The following is a 16,930-nucleotide window of genomic DNA, read 5'->3' on the forward strand; positions in this document are numbered from 1 at the left end:
ATAAAACTGTAATCCTGACCTGTAGTCTCTAACCAGATTTGATGACAAAGAGCACTTAGAGCTGCTGATTACACCACCACTAAGTCCCAGAAAGCAACCAGATTGCTGAGAAAACACCCTATCTAGAGCCCTAACAGTTCCAGCTGACATTTTATTACAACAGAGGAGTGTGTTCTGTCACAAGAGGGCAGTAAGCCTCCATTTCTATTTTCCTTTGTCAAAAGGTCCCTCAGCTGCTCCAGCTGAACAAACTGCATGTTTGAATTCATCTTTTGCAAATAACTCGTGCGTGAAATTTTGTGTCAGGTGAAGGGAAAATGTGAAGATTCTTATTGTTTAACAGGAGTTATTTCATCAACCAATAAATCAATTATGACAGACACTTTGTGTGTTCCTCGTTCATATCACTCATACATGGAACTTATCCAACTTTGCCTTTATGCTATGATCATAATCAGCTATATGTTTCTGTGCTTCCACTGCATTTCAATCCCAGATTTATCCCAAACCCACTTCAATCTCAGATTCATGTGTTCTATATGTTAGCAGGCCTATAGTTCAGTTTTCACAAGAGTACTTTCGAGGCTGCTATTCTTCAACAGCTTTGAATGAACTTTCTCTCATCTGAAAACAGATTATGAAGCACTTTCACTGCACCTGCAGAAAACACCTGCAAAGCTCTTAAGTCCTCTTGTTCATTAACAAAATTCTCCAAGCACACTGAGGAAGCATTAACGTTTCTATTTAAATTCTTTATTTCATGGTGTGTTATTAGACTCATAACAGGCTCGACCCTTCCTTGCTCACACACTGCCTCTGCTGAGGTGCTTCAGACGGGCTTATGTCCGCATTATCGAAAGCAGAGTCTAATGATGGTCATTCTGCTCTCGGATGCCTTCATTGTGTAAAAGTTGCCCCCCACCCCCATCCCACCCCCGAGTGTATTGCAGCTTTAAACAGTCCACAATGCCTTGCGGTGTCCCAGTTCCACTGCGATGTACTCACCAGCAGGAGTAATGAAACGGGGAGAGGGGCATTTTCCGCAGCTCCCCGTGAAGACCGCAAAAGACTAGCGCACAGAGAGGACACGCACAAACTTTGGGACAGAGGACCGAAACGTCAGTTATCTGTCTCCGGACGCGCCTGCAGCCTTTTGTGTCCCCGCGTTTTTTGTGTCCAGCAGCCAAACGTTACTTTGTCGCAGTTCGTAGGAAGTGATTTACTGGGCAATGGTGAAGAAGGACACATTTTGCGGAATTCTCGCCTTTACCTGCGCTTTCAGCCCAAACTTCAGTTCGGAGAGCGAACGCTGAGCTGGAACCTGCCCGCAGCCTGAAGGTAAGACCACGGCTCGGTCCTGATGGTGGAGAAATGTGCCGCAGCGGAGCTGAGCTGTAGTTGCGAGGCTGAGATAACGGAAACATTTGTGGAGTAGAATAGTTGGGCTACTACTGTGAGTCCATTATCGCCATTTCTCCAGCCTCGTCCCACTCGACAGCAACAGTATGAGGCGGAGGTGCAGGGGGGAGATAAAAGGTGCTAATGTGACATCAAGCTAATGCTGCTTTTCACTGTGTCTTTGTCTGTTAGTTTGTATTATTAGTCTGTGTGATCTCAGCAGGCCCAGGTGTTCAGTAGAACAGTCACTTGAGATAGTTGCTTTTCCCATTTTCTCACTATTGTCTCTTATCTTGTTCAGCATCTTCTGTAAATATAACGAGCTCTCATGGTCCCCAAACAGTCTACATTCAGTTCATTCTGCCTATAACTGCTGTGCAAAACACATACCAGGTGTAGCAGAGCCAACCTGTGGAGTTGTTGCGCACAGCCCAGGTTTTATGTGATCTGCTTTCATCCAGAAGTAGAATCATGTAATTTAGTGGTCTTTGCTGCATTTAATGGTGTTATGGTCACAGCACCGTGAAGACCAGGCTGCAAATAACTACCTCAACATTGGAGAAATAAACATTTTTTTGCCACTTTTTGCTTGTGACCGGCTGCCATCTTCAGCCGCTGCTGTAAAACCATGTCAGTTCTACAAAGGCTTAGATGCAAGAGTGTGATTCAGCACCAGCTGATGTTTTACAAACCGCTGTAACATATAAACCTTGGCCAGAGGGCCCCTCGCTGCCCTGCTGTGTTGGTGCCCCGGTGCAGGAGCCTGCTGCATGCCCCGCTGGCTCTTCAAAGCTGGCGAGTGAGCAGTGGATATGGCAAGGGAACAAAGGCGGCATTATTGCTGGCTGAACGTGCCGTCCAGATGTTCGAGATCCTGCCAGTGCTGACCTCCCAAATGGGGGAGGCTGCTCCAGGGCCTAATAGTTTAATGTCAGCCAGGCAGAGAGAGGCAGAGGGTTGCAGCTTGCTCCGGGCCAGCGGCCGCTGAAGAGCTCTCAGACCCTGAGACTGGACATGGGTTTAATCCCAAACACCCCCAATCTTCAGATTGGAGCTAGAGTGAAAATATGAAGTTAGTTATTTAAATTGTGAGGAAATGGGTCATGAGACATTGTTGAACATGAATGTTGAGTTATATGCATTCCCTTCTGCTAAGGAAGTGTGTAAAAGTTAGCCTCTGCTGAAGTTTCTTATTAATTAGCATCTATCTGCTCAAACTGCAAGCGTTCGGTCTTGTCATTGTGTAGAGACTAACACGGTTGAGAGGATGCTAACATTGTGCATAACAGGCTTTTAGAAAGTTCAGACAGCAATAGAAATCCATTAGCAACTTTGCATCTTCTTTTTTGGACTGCAGTTCAATTATTCAGACGTTTGCTGATCATTTAATGATCATCCGGTTTAAACACACTTTCTATTGGCTGCAGATTGCTGAAGGGCCCTTGCGTAGCTGTTGCCTGTTGCAGGGCCATCAAGATCACAGAGCAGCTTTCTTGTCTCTTAGTCATGGCCCGTTGCATTCTCATAGCCCTGGAATGCACATCCTGGATGTTATCAGACTCCACTCTACAGGATCAAGGCCTTGTCTCCAGCAGCAGTCTTTGCACTGCTCTTTATGGTTTGTATTTGTAGAGGCTGGCATACTTGTGACGAGGAACCTCTTTGTCTGGCTCCCATTGCAAGACCCCTAACTTTTAACCACAGGGGTCCCATCTTGTCAGCGAGTCTTACATCAATGTTATACTGTTGCCACCCCGATGTGTTTTAGGCCCAGGGATTACACTGCGGCTGTAGCACTTGATGACAATCTGGAGGAATTGAAAGCAGGGACAAAGATTTCTCCAGTTAGTTCCAGCCACCAGTGCCTCCACAGTGAACCAGCGTCTGTCTTTGGCTCCTCACAGAGATCTATTTCACAACAGATCTGTTACCAATTACAGCAGAGTATAAATTTCTAGTAATTACATGTTGCTCTACAGGGAGTGCAATTTGAATTAAAGTTTGGTTGGCAATAGGCAAGAAGGTTTAAGTAGTAGAACAGCCTGCTGTTGCTTAAGTCTGTTAGAAGTGTCCCATTGTCTTAAATTGAACAGCAGTGTGGGGGAGTTTTGCTTGTCAGACACTTCTTCTATAATAAATTGTTTTTAATTAGCTATTTGGATATAAATTCCTTCAAACTTGCAATGCCCAAACTTCAAGAAATGGCTGTATTGTTTTCACCTTTAGCAAATAATGGTCATGGTCAGCAAACTTGGAGAGGACCCAGCGTGTAATGGTGTCTGTTGGTGGAGGTTGTACTTGCGGAACATTTGTGTTTTCCTGTGAGATCATTTCTCTCAGCTTGGTTCAGTTGCTGCCCCACAGGCTTTCTCCTCAGTCGGGCTCAGTCTTGGTTTTGCTTTAATGCAGTGAATGCTCCATTTTGTTTGCCTCAAACACCCCCTTGTTCGGCAAACGGCTAAACTGCACTATCCTCAGGCCAGTTCGTGACGCTTGACAGACTTTAAATCCCCAAAAGAAGCATTGCTGTATTTAAGCTCCTTCAGTAAAAACTCCTACAGTATTTCTCATTGGTTCATGCGACAGCAGTGTGTTGGTGGTGTTGGAACACCCACAGGAGCGCATATGGTAGGTTGTTTACACCAGCAGCCAGTTGAAGCCTTTTTCCTGCCAACTCGATGTGTTCCTGTAGGCCAGCAGAACTGTCATCAGCAGCCGGGCCGGCCAGGCTGCTCACACACCTCACTGCTCTGAGAGGAAGGCATCTCGAGTCGACGCCGCTGAACCAATACGAGACCGAAACAAACGCTCTGATTAAGCCTGATGGTTTGCTGCAGTTGATCATCTCTCAACGCAGCTCAAACAGAATTCACAGGAATTTAAGCCCTCCTCTGTCTCATGAAATGCTTCTCTGGCATAAGACGAGCTGCACAAATCAGGGAGCGGGCATCTCCCCAGACTGTGGCTTTGACGGACCAGAGGAACAGAGCTCACAGAGCTCAGGATGGCACGCTGCCCCACACCGCTGTGCCTGTATCATCATTTGGGTTTTCTGGGTTAATGTTAATGAGTATAAATGCTCCGAGTCTGGAGCAGAGCAAGTGACATTTATAAATGCCCTGCTGAGTCTTGTTGAGTTTGTGCAAGGAAGAGGCATCGAATCGGCCGCTTTGTTATGAAATGTTCTGCTTGGTTTGAACAGTTATCTCTTTTGTGTTTTTTTGTGTCGCAAAATGTCACATTTTTGATGAAAACACAGGCAGATTTACGGCTGTTGTTAATGCCTGAACAACATTGTTCTATGCAGTGGTCCTTGCAAATCCCTCTGACACAATGTTGGCACGGGTAGAATTTATTATTATAATTTGTTTTTTTAGGCACTTCCCCGTCCCCCCTCCAGTGAATCCGAACCTTCTCCCTGGCTGATCCACTCTGCCTGCTTTGCATCAAGCCCCCCTCAGTCCCCATTACTGTTTCCACATCCCCTTGGAAAAAGGGTTACAAAATGGTGACAGTGTTTTGGGTCACTGCAGAAAAATCTCACCGTGTGCTTGTGTGTGACTCTTTTCCTGTTCCTCTCCAGCCCTCAGCCTTTTAATGCCATTTAAGGGCAGCTTGAATGAAGGACAAAGGCACTTTCCAACTGGCTGTGAATACGCCAAGAACAGAGTGATCAAAGGCCAGACCACAGACCGAGGTGCCACTCACATACGTACGAATGCACAGACTGTACATATTGGAGTAATACACACTGAGGCACACATGCAGTGCATGTGTGCACTTAACACACACTTGAATCCAAGCGCATAAATCTCTGATAGCTGCCTGAGGCTTTGTTTTGTTTTGTTTGTTTGTAGAGCTAAAATGATTAGTTGAAATTGGAATTAGTTGGACATCAGCTGAAAATTAAAAAAGAATGTAACACAGCTTTAATCGTGTAATTAATTTATCAAAGCAAAACGTTTGTGAAACTCTTCTTTTTTATGTCACACTTTTCGTTTTGGACTGTCAGTCAGGCAAAACAAGCTTTGTAAAAATGTCACCTTGGGCTTTGGGAACTTCTGATGGGTATTTCTGGCCTTTTTTTAAAAAAAAAAAAATAAATTAAACAATCAACTGAAAGAAAACATAACCAACAATGAAAGTCATCATTAGTTGCTGCTCCATCTGTTTGTCAAACTCTACAAATGTTGCCTTGCAGTATTGCCTCATGTCTTTGCCATATTTAGAAAAGCGATTGTTGGAGGGTAGGACAGGCTGGTGTGGATGACTTTGGGAATGCGGATAGGGAATACAGTGGGAGGTGTAATTGGTGGGGGGATGGTGAACAAAAGGACCTTTTGACTCAGTAGTGTAGGTGCAGTGAAGGTTCCAGATCCATGGAGAGATCTTGGGTTGGTGCCATTCGGAGAACATGTAGAAGGATCAATCCTGCTAGATGGGTATTTCAGATACTGTGTTATATCAGTTATAATTTACAGTCTGAACGTGTGCTTCGTAAGTCTGGTAATGTGCTTAGTCAGTTTACATAACTGATTTTGTGAATCTTTAAATAGCAATGGCAACCTGTCAGGAGCAATGATATCAGAACAAACACCATGAAGACAGCCTGTCTTCTCTGTACTTATACCATTGTATTGAAATCACGCTATGACCAAGTGCAATATCTAAATCACTCATTTTAAATGTGTCACAACATGCTGTTATAAATGAAGCGTTGTGGTGCTCCAGATCAGATCCTCTAGAGGTGAGAGAACAAGCCTGTTTTGGTGCAGACCCCCTAAAAATCACATCATCATCATTTTTCTGTTTCTGCTGAAATGACCGTGACCGATCCCAATATCGATCAGTATAATCACAGTATGAATGTTTGGTTTTTGGCAGCCGGTCACTGTATAATGCCCTCCTTTTTCTGGTTCTTGATCTTCCTGCTCTGTCTTCGCTGCTTCCATGTGATCCTCGGCACAAAAGCAGGATCTGGACTTGGGAATGTCTGCTGGCAGACTCTTCCTGCACCCCCAACAGTATCTGTACCTATTCATAGAGAAGAACAAAACAACAGCGCTTTGGCCAGCTGGTCCTGGCATGCCTGCCTGTATGAGTCCATTCTCAACTGGACCGTCCTTTTTCTATAAGCTGAAATAGCCTGGATATGCCTTCCTTTTTCTGCTTATTTCACTGCTGGTGTTCGCTGGTATTTCCAGAGCTGGAACTGTGCATCTCTGTGCCTGTTCACACTCTGTCCTTTAAGGTGAACGAGCTTTATAACTGTAGCCTTGAGCACATCCTGACTAACTGCTTCCTGTTTTCACTTGTGCTTCCTCCCCAGTGAAGTCAGCTAGAGGGGCTTCAGCTGCCCTGCACCACTGGAGCCTTCAATAATGTCGGGGCCAACACACCACAACTGGCCCCCTCGCTTCTGACCCAACATGGAGCTCAAGGTCTGGGTGGATGGAGTCCAGAGGGTCGTCTGCGGCGTCACAGAGGCAACCACCTGCCAAGAAGTGGTGATTGCTCTGGCTCAGGCCATAGGTAGATCATTTTCTACCATAAAACACACACACACACACACACACACACACACACACACATACACATACACGCACTTGCATACACACTTCCATTTTTTGTGAATTCACGAAGACTTTTAAAAACCCTGGTACCTAGCTGTCAGTAATAAGCAATATTTGTTGTTGTAAACTGTGTGCTGGACATGTGAACCCACAGGTGGTATTCTTCTGCTCTGCTGGTTGAGTTTCACCGCTGCTATTAGACACACATCCTGGTGTGTTGGATTCACAGGAAACATTAAATGACAATTTCCACATTAGTCTTGTTTGGAGCTGCTTCCAGATTGAAGTGCTGGTGAAATTCAGCCAATCCAATTAGTTAGAAAAGGGTGCAGACAATCCAGGCTGTTGACATAATTTAAACCAGTGATACTCAGGCAGAGCGTAGCTCTTGTTTTTCATGGTAATCCCCTGTGTGCTCCTGTGTTCATGGAGAAAATCTGCCTCATGATAGTTACAGGTTGATCTGACTGTGTAATGCTTCCATTTTTAAAGTCATTTGTTCAAGAGGACAGACTGCTAATCTAAACATGTGTCTCTTCAATTCAATGCTTCACAGGTTCTGTGTTAGTTAAAACGCTTTTCACTTTAGTGTTCTGATACATCTGGACAGTTTTCTTTACACTGTGACCATCTGAAAGTGCTAAAACAGTTGAAGCCTTCTCATCAAGTGTATTTTTAAGCCTTCATCAGCCCACTGTCATCGGAGCAGAAGGCTCTCCAAAATGCCAAATTGCCTTTTGTTACCTGAAAAGAAGTAAACAAGCTTCCTGCCCACATGTTGAGCTCCTGCTGAGATACAGTGGGTCATACATGGAGGCTTTATTGGTATCTTGGATCTAAGCACCCCCCTTCCCTTTCCCATATGGCTCCTTCAGGAACGGGGGCACTTGAACAGGCTGTATTGACATCACTTCCCACAAAGCGCAGGGTAGAAGGAGGGAAAGTCTGACTCATCCCTCAGTCTCCTGCCAAACTGAGAAAGCAGCACTTCTGAGCCCATTCCTCTGCCTTTTCTTCTATTAAAACATATACACCACGTTGAGTGATCAGACATCAATGTTGATTAATACTTTGGCTTTTTACAAGTGTTTCTGTCTACTACAAGTTGTGTTTTCTGTCTAAACAGCATTAAAGAATTTATTTCTTGTAATCAAATTTAATGTGAAAGGGTTGCACAGAGTACCAAACCCAGCTGAGAAACCACTAACACTGCAGATCTGTGCAACTTTTAGCTTCTTTTAGCTGATTGTTCAGTTTTCCAGCCTGCAGTTTCTACTGTATGGGTGAGACTTAAGGCTTTCATCTCACTCATAAAACCACTGTGAGCTCTTTTCAGAAACCACCCCCGCATGAGCTGATTGAAATTTAAACTTAACAATCATTTCTTGGCCAGAAATGTGACTCCAACGGGATGGTAATGTCACGCTGTGTCTGCTAAATGTGTAAGAAGACAGTTTTTTGCTCGCATGTTATCTCAGCAGTTTCGTAGTATGTCATGACAGCATTTCTGTGAGTTGGTTTTTCAATCTTTCTACCCCTGAGTGTTGAAAAAAGGACCAGTGCATAACATTTAGGGGGATTTCCTGCCATACATGGAATGTAATAGTATGTTTTCATTAGTGTATAATCATATCATCATAATCATGTGAACATAAGAATAGTTGTATTTTCGTTGCCTTAGAATGAGCTCTTTGTATGTACAGTGAGAGCAGATCCACCATGCTGCACCGCCATGTTTCTACAGTAGCCCAGAATGGACAAACCAAACCAAACAAGCCAAGCCTCTCGCTTCCACAGCAGCCACTCTTCAACTTCACAGCTAGATGCCACTGAATCATCCACACATGCTCTTTAAAGAAGCTTTAAATAAAAGTCAGAATCCTTGCAATTTGATATAACCATCTACAAGCAGACAAGTCGTGTTTTTATAAGTGTGTTGTTCTGCTGTGGTGTTCACAGGTCGCACTGGGAGATACACTCTGGTAGAAAAATGGCGAGACACCGAGCGTCACCTGGCCCCTCACGAGAGCCCCGTGGCCTCTCTGAACACCTGGGGCCAGTATGCTGGTGACGTCCAGCTGATCCTGCATCGCACAGGCCCCTCCCTGACTGAAAGACCCCCCTCAGAAGGACCCCCTCTCAGGGGGCCTGAACGTGGGCTGCATCGGCAGAGCCTCCCTCCCCTTGCAAAGCTCCGTCACCCCAACGATCGCTCCCTCCGCCGCCGTGAGCCGCGCCGCAAGTCTCTTACGTTCACCGGTGCACCCAGAGGCCTTAGGGAGATACTGAGCGGAGGTCGAATAGGCGAGGCTGAGGCTAAAAGAAGACTCCTCCTTGGAAACAGTGGAAACCACCACCATGCAGGACCAGCCATCGGGACCGCATCACCCGGCCTGTGGGCCTGTCGTATGGAAGATCTGGTCAGACTGGTCGGTCTGCAGAGAGAGACTCTCAATGTGCTGGAGAAGAAGCTGGAGGCCTATGAGGCTGAGCTCCAGGCCTGGGCTGAAGGCCGAGGGGGGCGAGGTAGTGGGTGCACCGGAGAACCAGGTGGTGGAGGGCTGATAGAGGAGATCCTTAGGCTGGAGAAGTACGTGAGGAAGAACGAGGTGGAGATGGAGGAGGAAGAGTTTTGGGCCACAGAGCTGCAGATTGAGCTAGAGAGTGAGAGACAGCTGGAGGAAAGACTGCAGGAGCTACAAGGACGCCTGCAGGGCTGTGAACTGGACATTGAAGAAAAGCTGGCAATGGTACAGGTGTGCTATGTGTGGGAGATTTTTGGCATATTGATTATATATAATAGCTAAAAGTTTGGGGAAAAGATACTAATAATCAGCTAAGAATCAAAGAATAAGAATACCATGGTCAGTCCTTTTTCATCACAGTTAGCTTTTACCAATGTTTCTCGTGATGTTTGTACACTGTAGTAGGTTCCTTCTTTTTTCATATCTGTCTGTCTCTTTGTCCCATCAGGGTGTAGAGGCAGGCCTGGAAGAGGAGCGGCTGCAGAGGGAGCGGCAGGAGACCCAGTGGGTCAGTGAGGCCGAGGCTCGGGCTCAGGTCCTCAGGGTCAAAGCAGAACTGAAAGCCCAGGAGAGACAGGCTGTCCAGCTGGAGAGCAGCTGCAGAGCTGTGGACAGATCACTTGGACAAAGCAGCAAGAAACTGCAGGTGAGACATATACACCAATACTTATTTTTTATTTCCTATTTATTTATTTATAGAACGTAGTGCAGCAGGATGATGTAGCGGTCAGGGGGATCATCCATCAGTAAGACTGTATTGAAGCATCTGTGCACCTGAATCATCCCTCAGCGTGATGCTGATTCCCCGCCATGTGGTTGTTTTTGTTTTTTTTCCACACATCGTCTGTTTACAGGTCTTGGGGAATGCTACTACATATGTTAAAAAGGTTGAATAAAGCCTTTTGTGGCTCCAGGGGGAGCTGTGTGAAAACTGATGAGTCGGTGTTGGTTGGACCTGACTGAAAGTTTGAAATAGAATATCTTAGAAATAAGCTTAGTTGTATCTCATTTACATCGACATATAAGAGGTGATGTCAGTTAAACAAAATGTAGATAAAAACAATTTGATCATGTTCATGTGCTTTGATCCTGTTGGATAATAACTGACAAAGGTCTTGGAGATTTAAAGTAATACTGCCAGTCTGGACACCAAAATACTCCAACACAGTCTCACATAATCTGTACCTGTGGATGTTCAGTCAATTTCAAGCTGCTGGTGATGCGTTCATGTTTCCTGAAGAATCACTGTGTGACGCTGTTTCATTGAAGGACATGCAGCACGAGCTGGAGCAGCTGACCAAGGAGCTGAGGCAGGTTAACCTGCAGCAGTTCATCAAGCAGACCGGCACCAAGGTCACAGTGTTGCCGGCTGAACCCACTGAGGATGAGAGTACTCACAGCAGTCACGGTAATGTGGAAATGATGCTGTTATAAACATGAAATGGTGGATTTTATCTCTCTTGGGGAATATCATTTGGAGTTAAAGATTTAACTCGCGCCTCAGCACATGCTTCAGATGTGATGGTATAATCACATTTAAAATTGATTGGCTGACCTTGTAGGTACAGTGTGTGGTCTGTGACTCAGGGGTCAGCTCAGTCTAACTGATCTGAACTGGTCTGACCTAAAACTGGAATAACAACTTAATTATATGTCAAAGTGCATGCTGAGAGGATAAATGTTGCTCCTTAGGTGCCATTCACACGGGAGACACATGACTCACTTTTACTGAGGTGCAGTTTTGTCTTTTGAGCCTGTGCATTAGTAAAGTCATTCTGTTCCATCACAGCACTTCGATATTTTTCTACCTGGTGTATTAAGAGCCTGCTGAGGCGAAATTACTCTGTTTATGCCGTGTTTCCGCTGCATGGTGCAGCTCAGCTCGGTTCTCCTTTGTCAAAACTTGTCGATGGTACCTGGCACTTTTTTTTGGTATCACCTCAGTCAAGGTTCAGTCGATGCTAAAAGGTGAAGTGATTGGCCAGAGAATCGTCTCTAGAATCATCTCTTGTGCAACACGGTACCAAATGAGTTGAGCGCAGCCGAGCCATATCATACAGCAGAAACACAGCTTTAGCGTTCCAGTGTGTGAGAGACAAAATGGGGAGTGGGCGAGGGTAGTGGGGAGTACAGTATTAGTTTTTACCCGCTCCAGTGGCAGTTACAGTCTCCATGCCAACAGCGGCCTGGATACGGGCGGAGCTGGTGTCATTCATTCACCCTTCTTCCTCTGTCTGTCCCTCGTTCCTTCCATCACACTGTCCTTCTATCACGTGCTCAGCAGTTTCTGTGACGGGCTCACCGGACGGGAGCTCTGTCACCCTCCAGGAGACGAGCAGAGAGCCGATACATAAACTAAGAGAGGCGATAGCGGGAAATCCCCATCAACGATCAGCTGCTTAGCAAAAGCTTAGACAGTAACAATGTAATTAGGGACATATAGTAATTAGAAGTGACTTTCAGGAAGTTTGAGGCGAGACTAGAGCACTGTGTGTTGTAAGCAGCAGCTTTTTTCAGCAGGCAAATGAAGCCTGGAGGTGAAGAGCTGAATATCCAACTGGCAAAACAAAGCTTATAGACAGAAATCAAAATGTACAAAATTTAAAGGATAAGCCTGCAAGCATGGAAATGAATATGTAGATCCAAATGTCCAAGCGTAAACATTCAGTTAAACCTCTACTTTCAAGCACACATATGAATAATTTTAGTATGCCCACTGCCTTAAAAGGTGGTCTGGTCTTCTTTTGTTCACATAAAAAATCACATTGAAAGTGTGTAAATGTATTTTGGATTTGAGGTTCAGTTTGACTTAGAACATTGAATATCTGACCTCTCCAAAGCGCCCGAGGTGTTTCTGGTTGCAAGTCGTGCACTTCATTGCGTTGTTCTCATTATTAAACCTAATGGTAATGCATTTCACACAGGGAAAGTAATGAATTGAGCGTCCATGTCCTTCTGGTAACCTTCCAGTTCATGTGTGAAAAATCAGCAAGGACTCTTGTGCTTGGCCATAAAATTCACTGCTTCTGCAGAAAGTCTGCATGGCTCAGTGCTGCCCCCTGGTGGCACCATAGCAGAGGTATCCTGTAGCATAAATAGAGCTGTGTATTATTGTTATTATTATTCATTTTTATCTGGTAACTTATTGGAATTTGTTATCAATTTAAGTAAAATGTGAAAACCAATGATGCATTTTTTTGTTACTTTCAGCACCACGTCTTTGGAATTTACAATGTTTTTCTAATTTTCTTTCTTTTATGCATTTTCATTCTCAAATTTAGTTCCCCTGACTGGCTCCCTGAAGCGTCCTGTGTCCTCACACCCGATGTCCACTCACCTCCGGGTCCTGCACAGCCCTCTCAGTTCTGGCCTGAACCCAGAGGGGATCTATGTGTGATTGGAGGGGGGGGGGACACCCAGAGCCCGTTTCACCTGAGAACGCAGTGTAAGTGGATATCTTTGTACAGGATACCTCAGTAGCACATTACTATGCACTGTTGTCTCAATCAGATGAAGGCACCCTTCAGTGTGAAGACTGAATAGTGAAGGAATGATGTCGATCTTTGAACGGCAGTCACGGAGCACTTGGTGGGATGAAAGATTAGAGGCGATGGCGCGAAGGAAAAACTCACGGCAGCAGCACTGAGTGTCACGGTGCACAGTCTCAGAACACATTAAGACTTTCTAAATATCAGGCTGTTGTGGACTTCCTTTATAAACATATCCACTCAGTGTACTTTTACTCTCACTTTAGTACCTGCTGAATGATTTGTATTGTTCTCTCACTAGCATCATGATTCAAAACTATTGCCTTTTGAACAGTATTCTTGAGAATCTTGGTATGTGAATCTATGAACTGTATCTCTAAATTCATATGTAATTTCTGCAGTGAATACGTTTTACCTGGTTCTTATATAAGTAATGAAGGATCCACTCGTGTCTGTAGTAAAACTGTCTGGAATCATGTTGCGTATCAGAATTTATTCCTGTAGCTCTGATTGTCTGTTCTTGTTAAAACTATGCACAAATGGTTAATGGTTTTGTTACTGAAGAATGTTACTGTCTGTACGTACCAAAATGACGACTTACTGTAAATATGTTTTCTTACTTTTCAGCTTTATTTAGTGAATTATTCTATTTTATTACAAAGCTGTGCATTCACAGCGACAAAAACGGAGTGCCCTCATTCCCACAGTAATATCCGCATTATGAACCAGTGTTAATTACCCTCTTAAGTGTTTTTTTTGTTCGTTTGTTTTTGTTAAGATGACTACACACTATATTTTGCCAAATGTATTATGCTTGTTTTTCTGTAAGGATCAGTGGCCAAAGATAAGCAGGTCTTGTTGCATGATTGTGTTGTTAATATAGCCATACCTGGATGTGCACAGTACCCACAGTACAGTAAATCAATTAGCCCAGTCGAACAATGGTGGCATGTAATAATACAATGGATCGCTACAGTCTGTGTGTGTGTGTGTGTGTGTGTGTGTGTGTGTGTGTGTGTATGTATAGAGTCAGAATAGCCAAGGAATGAAGCCCGTCTTAGGTTGTAGTTCAGCTGCTACTCACATCAAAGTGCCTTATATTCATTCCACAGTATGTATATTCAAATAATGTAGAGTGAATCTAAGTAGAGACATAGAAGCAATGATCGCAGTCAGTTTAGATCAAACGTCGCTGTTTTAGTGCCACATTGCTGCACAGAGAGAAATGGCAACAGCGCAGCAACAAAGAGGAAACTCTAATTGTTTTATCTGTCGGTATTTTGTCGAAATGTCAATGGAAAGAACATCACTGATAGTGCTTTCCACTTTGCTACTGTATTATTGTCACCATAATACTGTATGCTGTAAAACGCATTCACATGTAACCTGATTTAATGTATTTCATCATGCAACACATACTGTATACCGTAGTCACCAGTTGAAGTCAGTACTGTCACCCAGAAACACAGAAGGTCACCCTGTAACATTCAGTATCTATAAACACACAGCAACACACACCATCACCACAGTGTGTCTCTCCTCACTTCAGTTCAAGGAGAGACCTGTTTTGGGTTTAAACTAATCTATGATGATGTGTGTGTGTATATGTATATATACCTGTGCGTGTGCATGTGTGTATACTGTATATATACACACATATACGTGTGTGCGCGTGTGTATATAACACACGCACACACACACACATATATTTTCCCTTTAAGAACCACTTGTGTGCATTTCCACCCTGGGTTGAGAGGTAGCTGTGGTCACTGTTTACAACCGTATATGTTCTAGACAACTGTAAGATGTCAACTGTACATAACCTGTTTTTATTTTGTTTTTCCTGCCTTAATATTAAACTGCAAAGTGTTGACAGATGTATGGCTGTAACCAGCTGCTGATATGACATGGATTGCATGATTCAATAAACCATCTGACAAAATTTAGATGTGTTGCAGCAGGTGCTTGTGGTAACTGTATGTAAGTATTTGCCTGTGGATGTAGATGAGAGGGAACTTGTACTGTACAATATGTGCTGTGAATGTTTTTCAAGCGTTTCACCAGTAGATGGAGACCTTTACTCAAGTAATGGTAAACACAAGGACACAACATGGCTGGGAGAGAATAAAGGGAAAGGCACTTTTTCCCCACAGAAGAAGGAAATCATAAGAGGTGTTGTCAGTGTGTAAAATGCATATTCATGCAATTAATTAAGATGTTACTTACAGTGCTACTTCAATGCAGGTTAATAAGAGGATCTGGTAAAATAAAGGCAAAGATGCATTTTCTGAAACTCTCAAAGTTTCTCTCACTGGCGGATGAAGACGCAGACAGAATCTTATTGTTACCTGAACTTAGACAGAAAAGGTTTAAGAGACTTTTGGTGGAAATGGGGCCTTTGTTTTGAAGAATGGGCTGCAGGCTTTAAGGCACGATCTGAACAAACCTTGAGAGGCGTAAGTTGGCAGAAACTGGACTTCATTGTTGCCAGGATCACTACAAAGCATGAAGTCAGACTCTGAAGTTTCAAGACTGCTACAATTATTAATAAATATTAGAATAATATTGCTGTAAGCCAGTTAATGGCAACAACAGTGGGTTTGATCCTGCTTTAAGCTTTTGACAGGTTGGGAGGAGGCCCCTTGTTTTTCATCAGCCTGTACAGACTGAGGGTAATCTCACTTCATCATCCTTTTATCACATGACATTTGTTTAAAGCCTTGGCTTACTGTACATTCCTCTGCTGTGACCTGTCAGCTGATTAGAGTCTTAGTAACAATACATTTCATCTACAGGCTTTCCAGTGTTGTTACTGTACTCTGAACTTGTGCATGCATAAGGCAGTGACTTACAGTGTGCATCGTTCCCACAACCTAAATATTACATATGGATTTATTAGTTGGAGCAGAATTTGTGTTAAATAAGAAGAAGCCTGCAGAGTTTAGTTTTGATATTTATTTTACAACTCAGCAATAATTTAGAACAGCATATGTGTAAAGCATTAACGAAATGTGCAACAGTTGCTCAGTTAACTCTTTAAAAAAATCCATAGACTTCTACAACATTGACATAGACATGTATACTTTATGGTATATTCACAAAAACCTATTTACAGACGCACATGCCACTTTATATAACAGTTGATAACAGATTTGAGGCAAAGCCAGCTGAAGAACACTACAAAAGCAATGTCATGTATGCAAAATACAATGAAAATCATCTGTTTATTCAGTCACATGTGAAACTTAAAAAAAGCTGAACAACACTACACTTGCAGGAATTAATCTCTTAGAAAACAGGCCAAGATTAAGTTAAACTTCCTAAAACGGCAATGATCATAACTGATGGTCACATGACCACATCTTCTCCCCCAACTTTGCCAGATATTTCAAAAGCAAGATTTTACATAGTGATAGCACATAACACAGAGTTGGGGATAGTCTGGTGGGTGGTGGGTTGCAGGCTTTTCAGATCTGATTATGATTTGAATCATTTTGTCTTGAAAGAGCCAGCAATAAGCTGTGTTTTGTTCAGTTGGGTCAGTTACTTAATTACCACTTTACTACATGAAATCATCACAAAGCATGTGGTGTCTCTGCTCTCTCTTCTGAAAGGAAATCCGATTTTTTATTTTTCTCTCAAGACAGCTCAACACAATAAAAAAGGTTCAAAGAGAAATACAGTGATAGACTTTTTAAAATGATGAGGTGACCGTTGGGGGAGTAAAAGCAGAAAAAGTGCACTTTACGTCTGAAAGAGTAAAGATCGTCCTACATACAAACTTTAACAGCTGGGAAAATACAGGTACATTCAATATCAAAGATCTATAAGGTGCTATCCTACAATGTTTCCTGGAGGTACAGGAGGTCACTGCATCTCTGTGCTGAAATGCTTCATTCAGGGGAACGTACAATATGCTGGTCAAGCAGCCCCTTGTGAATGAAGA

At 43.6% G+C, this 16,930-nt stretch overlaps 1 protein-coding gene across 2 annotated transcripts; it reads left to right on the forward strand.

The window, feature by feature from the left end:
* The first annotated feature begins 983 nt into the window (after window positions 1-983).
* Window positions 984-14,930, forward strand: rassf8a (Ras association domain family member 8a). 2 transcript variants are annotated; one of them, XM_076733625.1, is made up of 6 exons: window positions 984-1,338; window positions 6,728-6,930; window positions 8,931-9,727; window positions 9,945-10,142; window positions 10,766-10,904; window positions 12,778-14,930. In XM_076733625.1, the coding sequence occupies exons 2-6, from the start codon at window positions 6,828-6,830 to the stop codon at window positions 12,891-12,893; spliced, it is 1,353 nt and encodes a 450-aa protein (XP_076589740.1). In that variant the 5' UTR covers window positions 984-1,338; window positions 6,728-6,827; the 3' UTR covers window positions 12,894-14,930. The 2 variants fall into 2 exon arrangements, with proteins under 2 accessions (XP_076589740.1, XP_076589741.1); XM_076733626.1 differs by having other exon boundaries at window positions 8,931-9,721.
* Window positions 14,931-16,930: the final 2,000 nt, after the last annotated feature.

This window comes from Chaetodon auriga, chromosome 6 (assembly GCF_051107435.1).
Source record: "Chaetodon auriga isolate fChaAug3 chromosome 6, fChaAug3.hap1, whole genome shotgun sequence".
NCBI lineage: Eukaryota > Metazoa > Chordata > Actinopteri > Chaetodontiformes > Chaetodontidae > Chaetodon > Chaetodon auriga.

Bases quoted from the DNA above. Each gene is read 5' to 3' on its own strand.
- rassf8a (XM_076733625.1), top strand. From the start codon at position 6,828: ATGGAGCTCAAGGTCTGGGTGGATGGAGTCCAGAGGGTCGTCTGCGGC. The intron at 6,931-8,930 runs GTAGATCATTTT...TGGTGTTCACAG, and splicing joins TGCTCTGGCTCAGGCCATAG to GTCGCACTGGGAGATACACT. The intron at 10,143-10,765 runs GTGAGACATATA...GTTTCATTGAAG, and splicing joins AAAGCAGCAAGAAACTGCAG to GACATGCAGCACGAGCTGGA.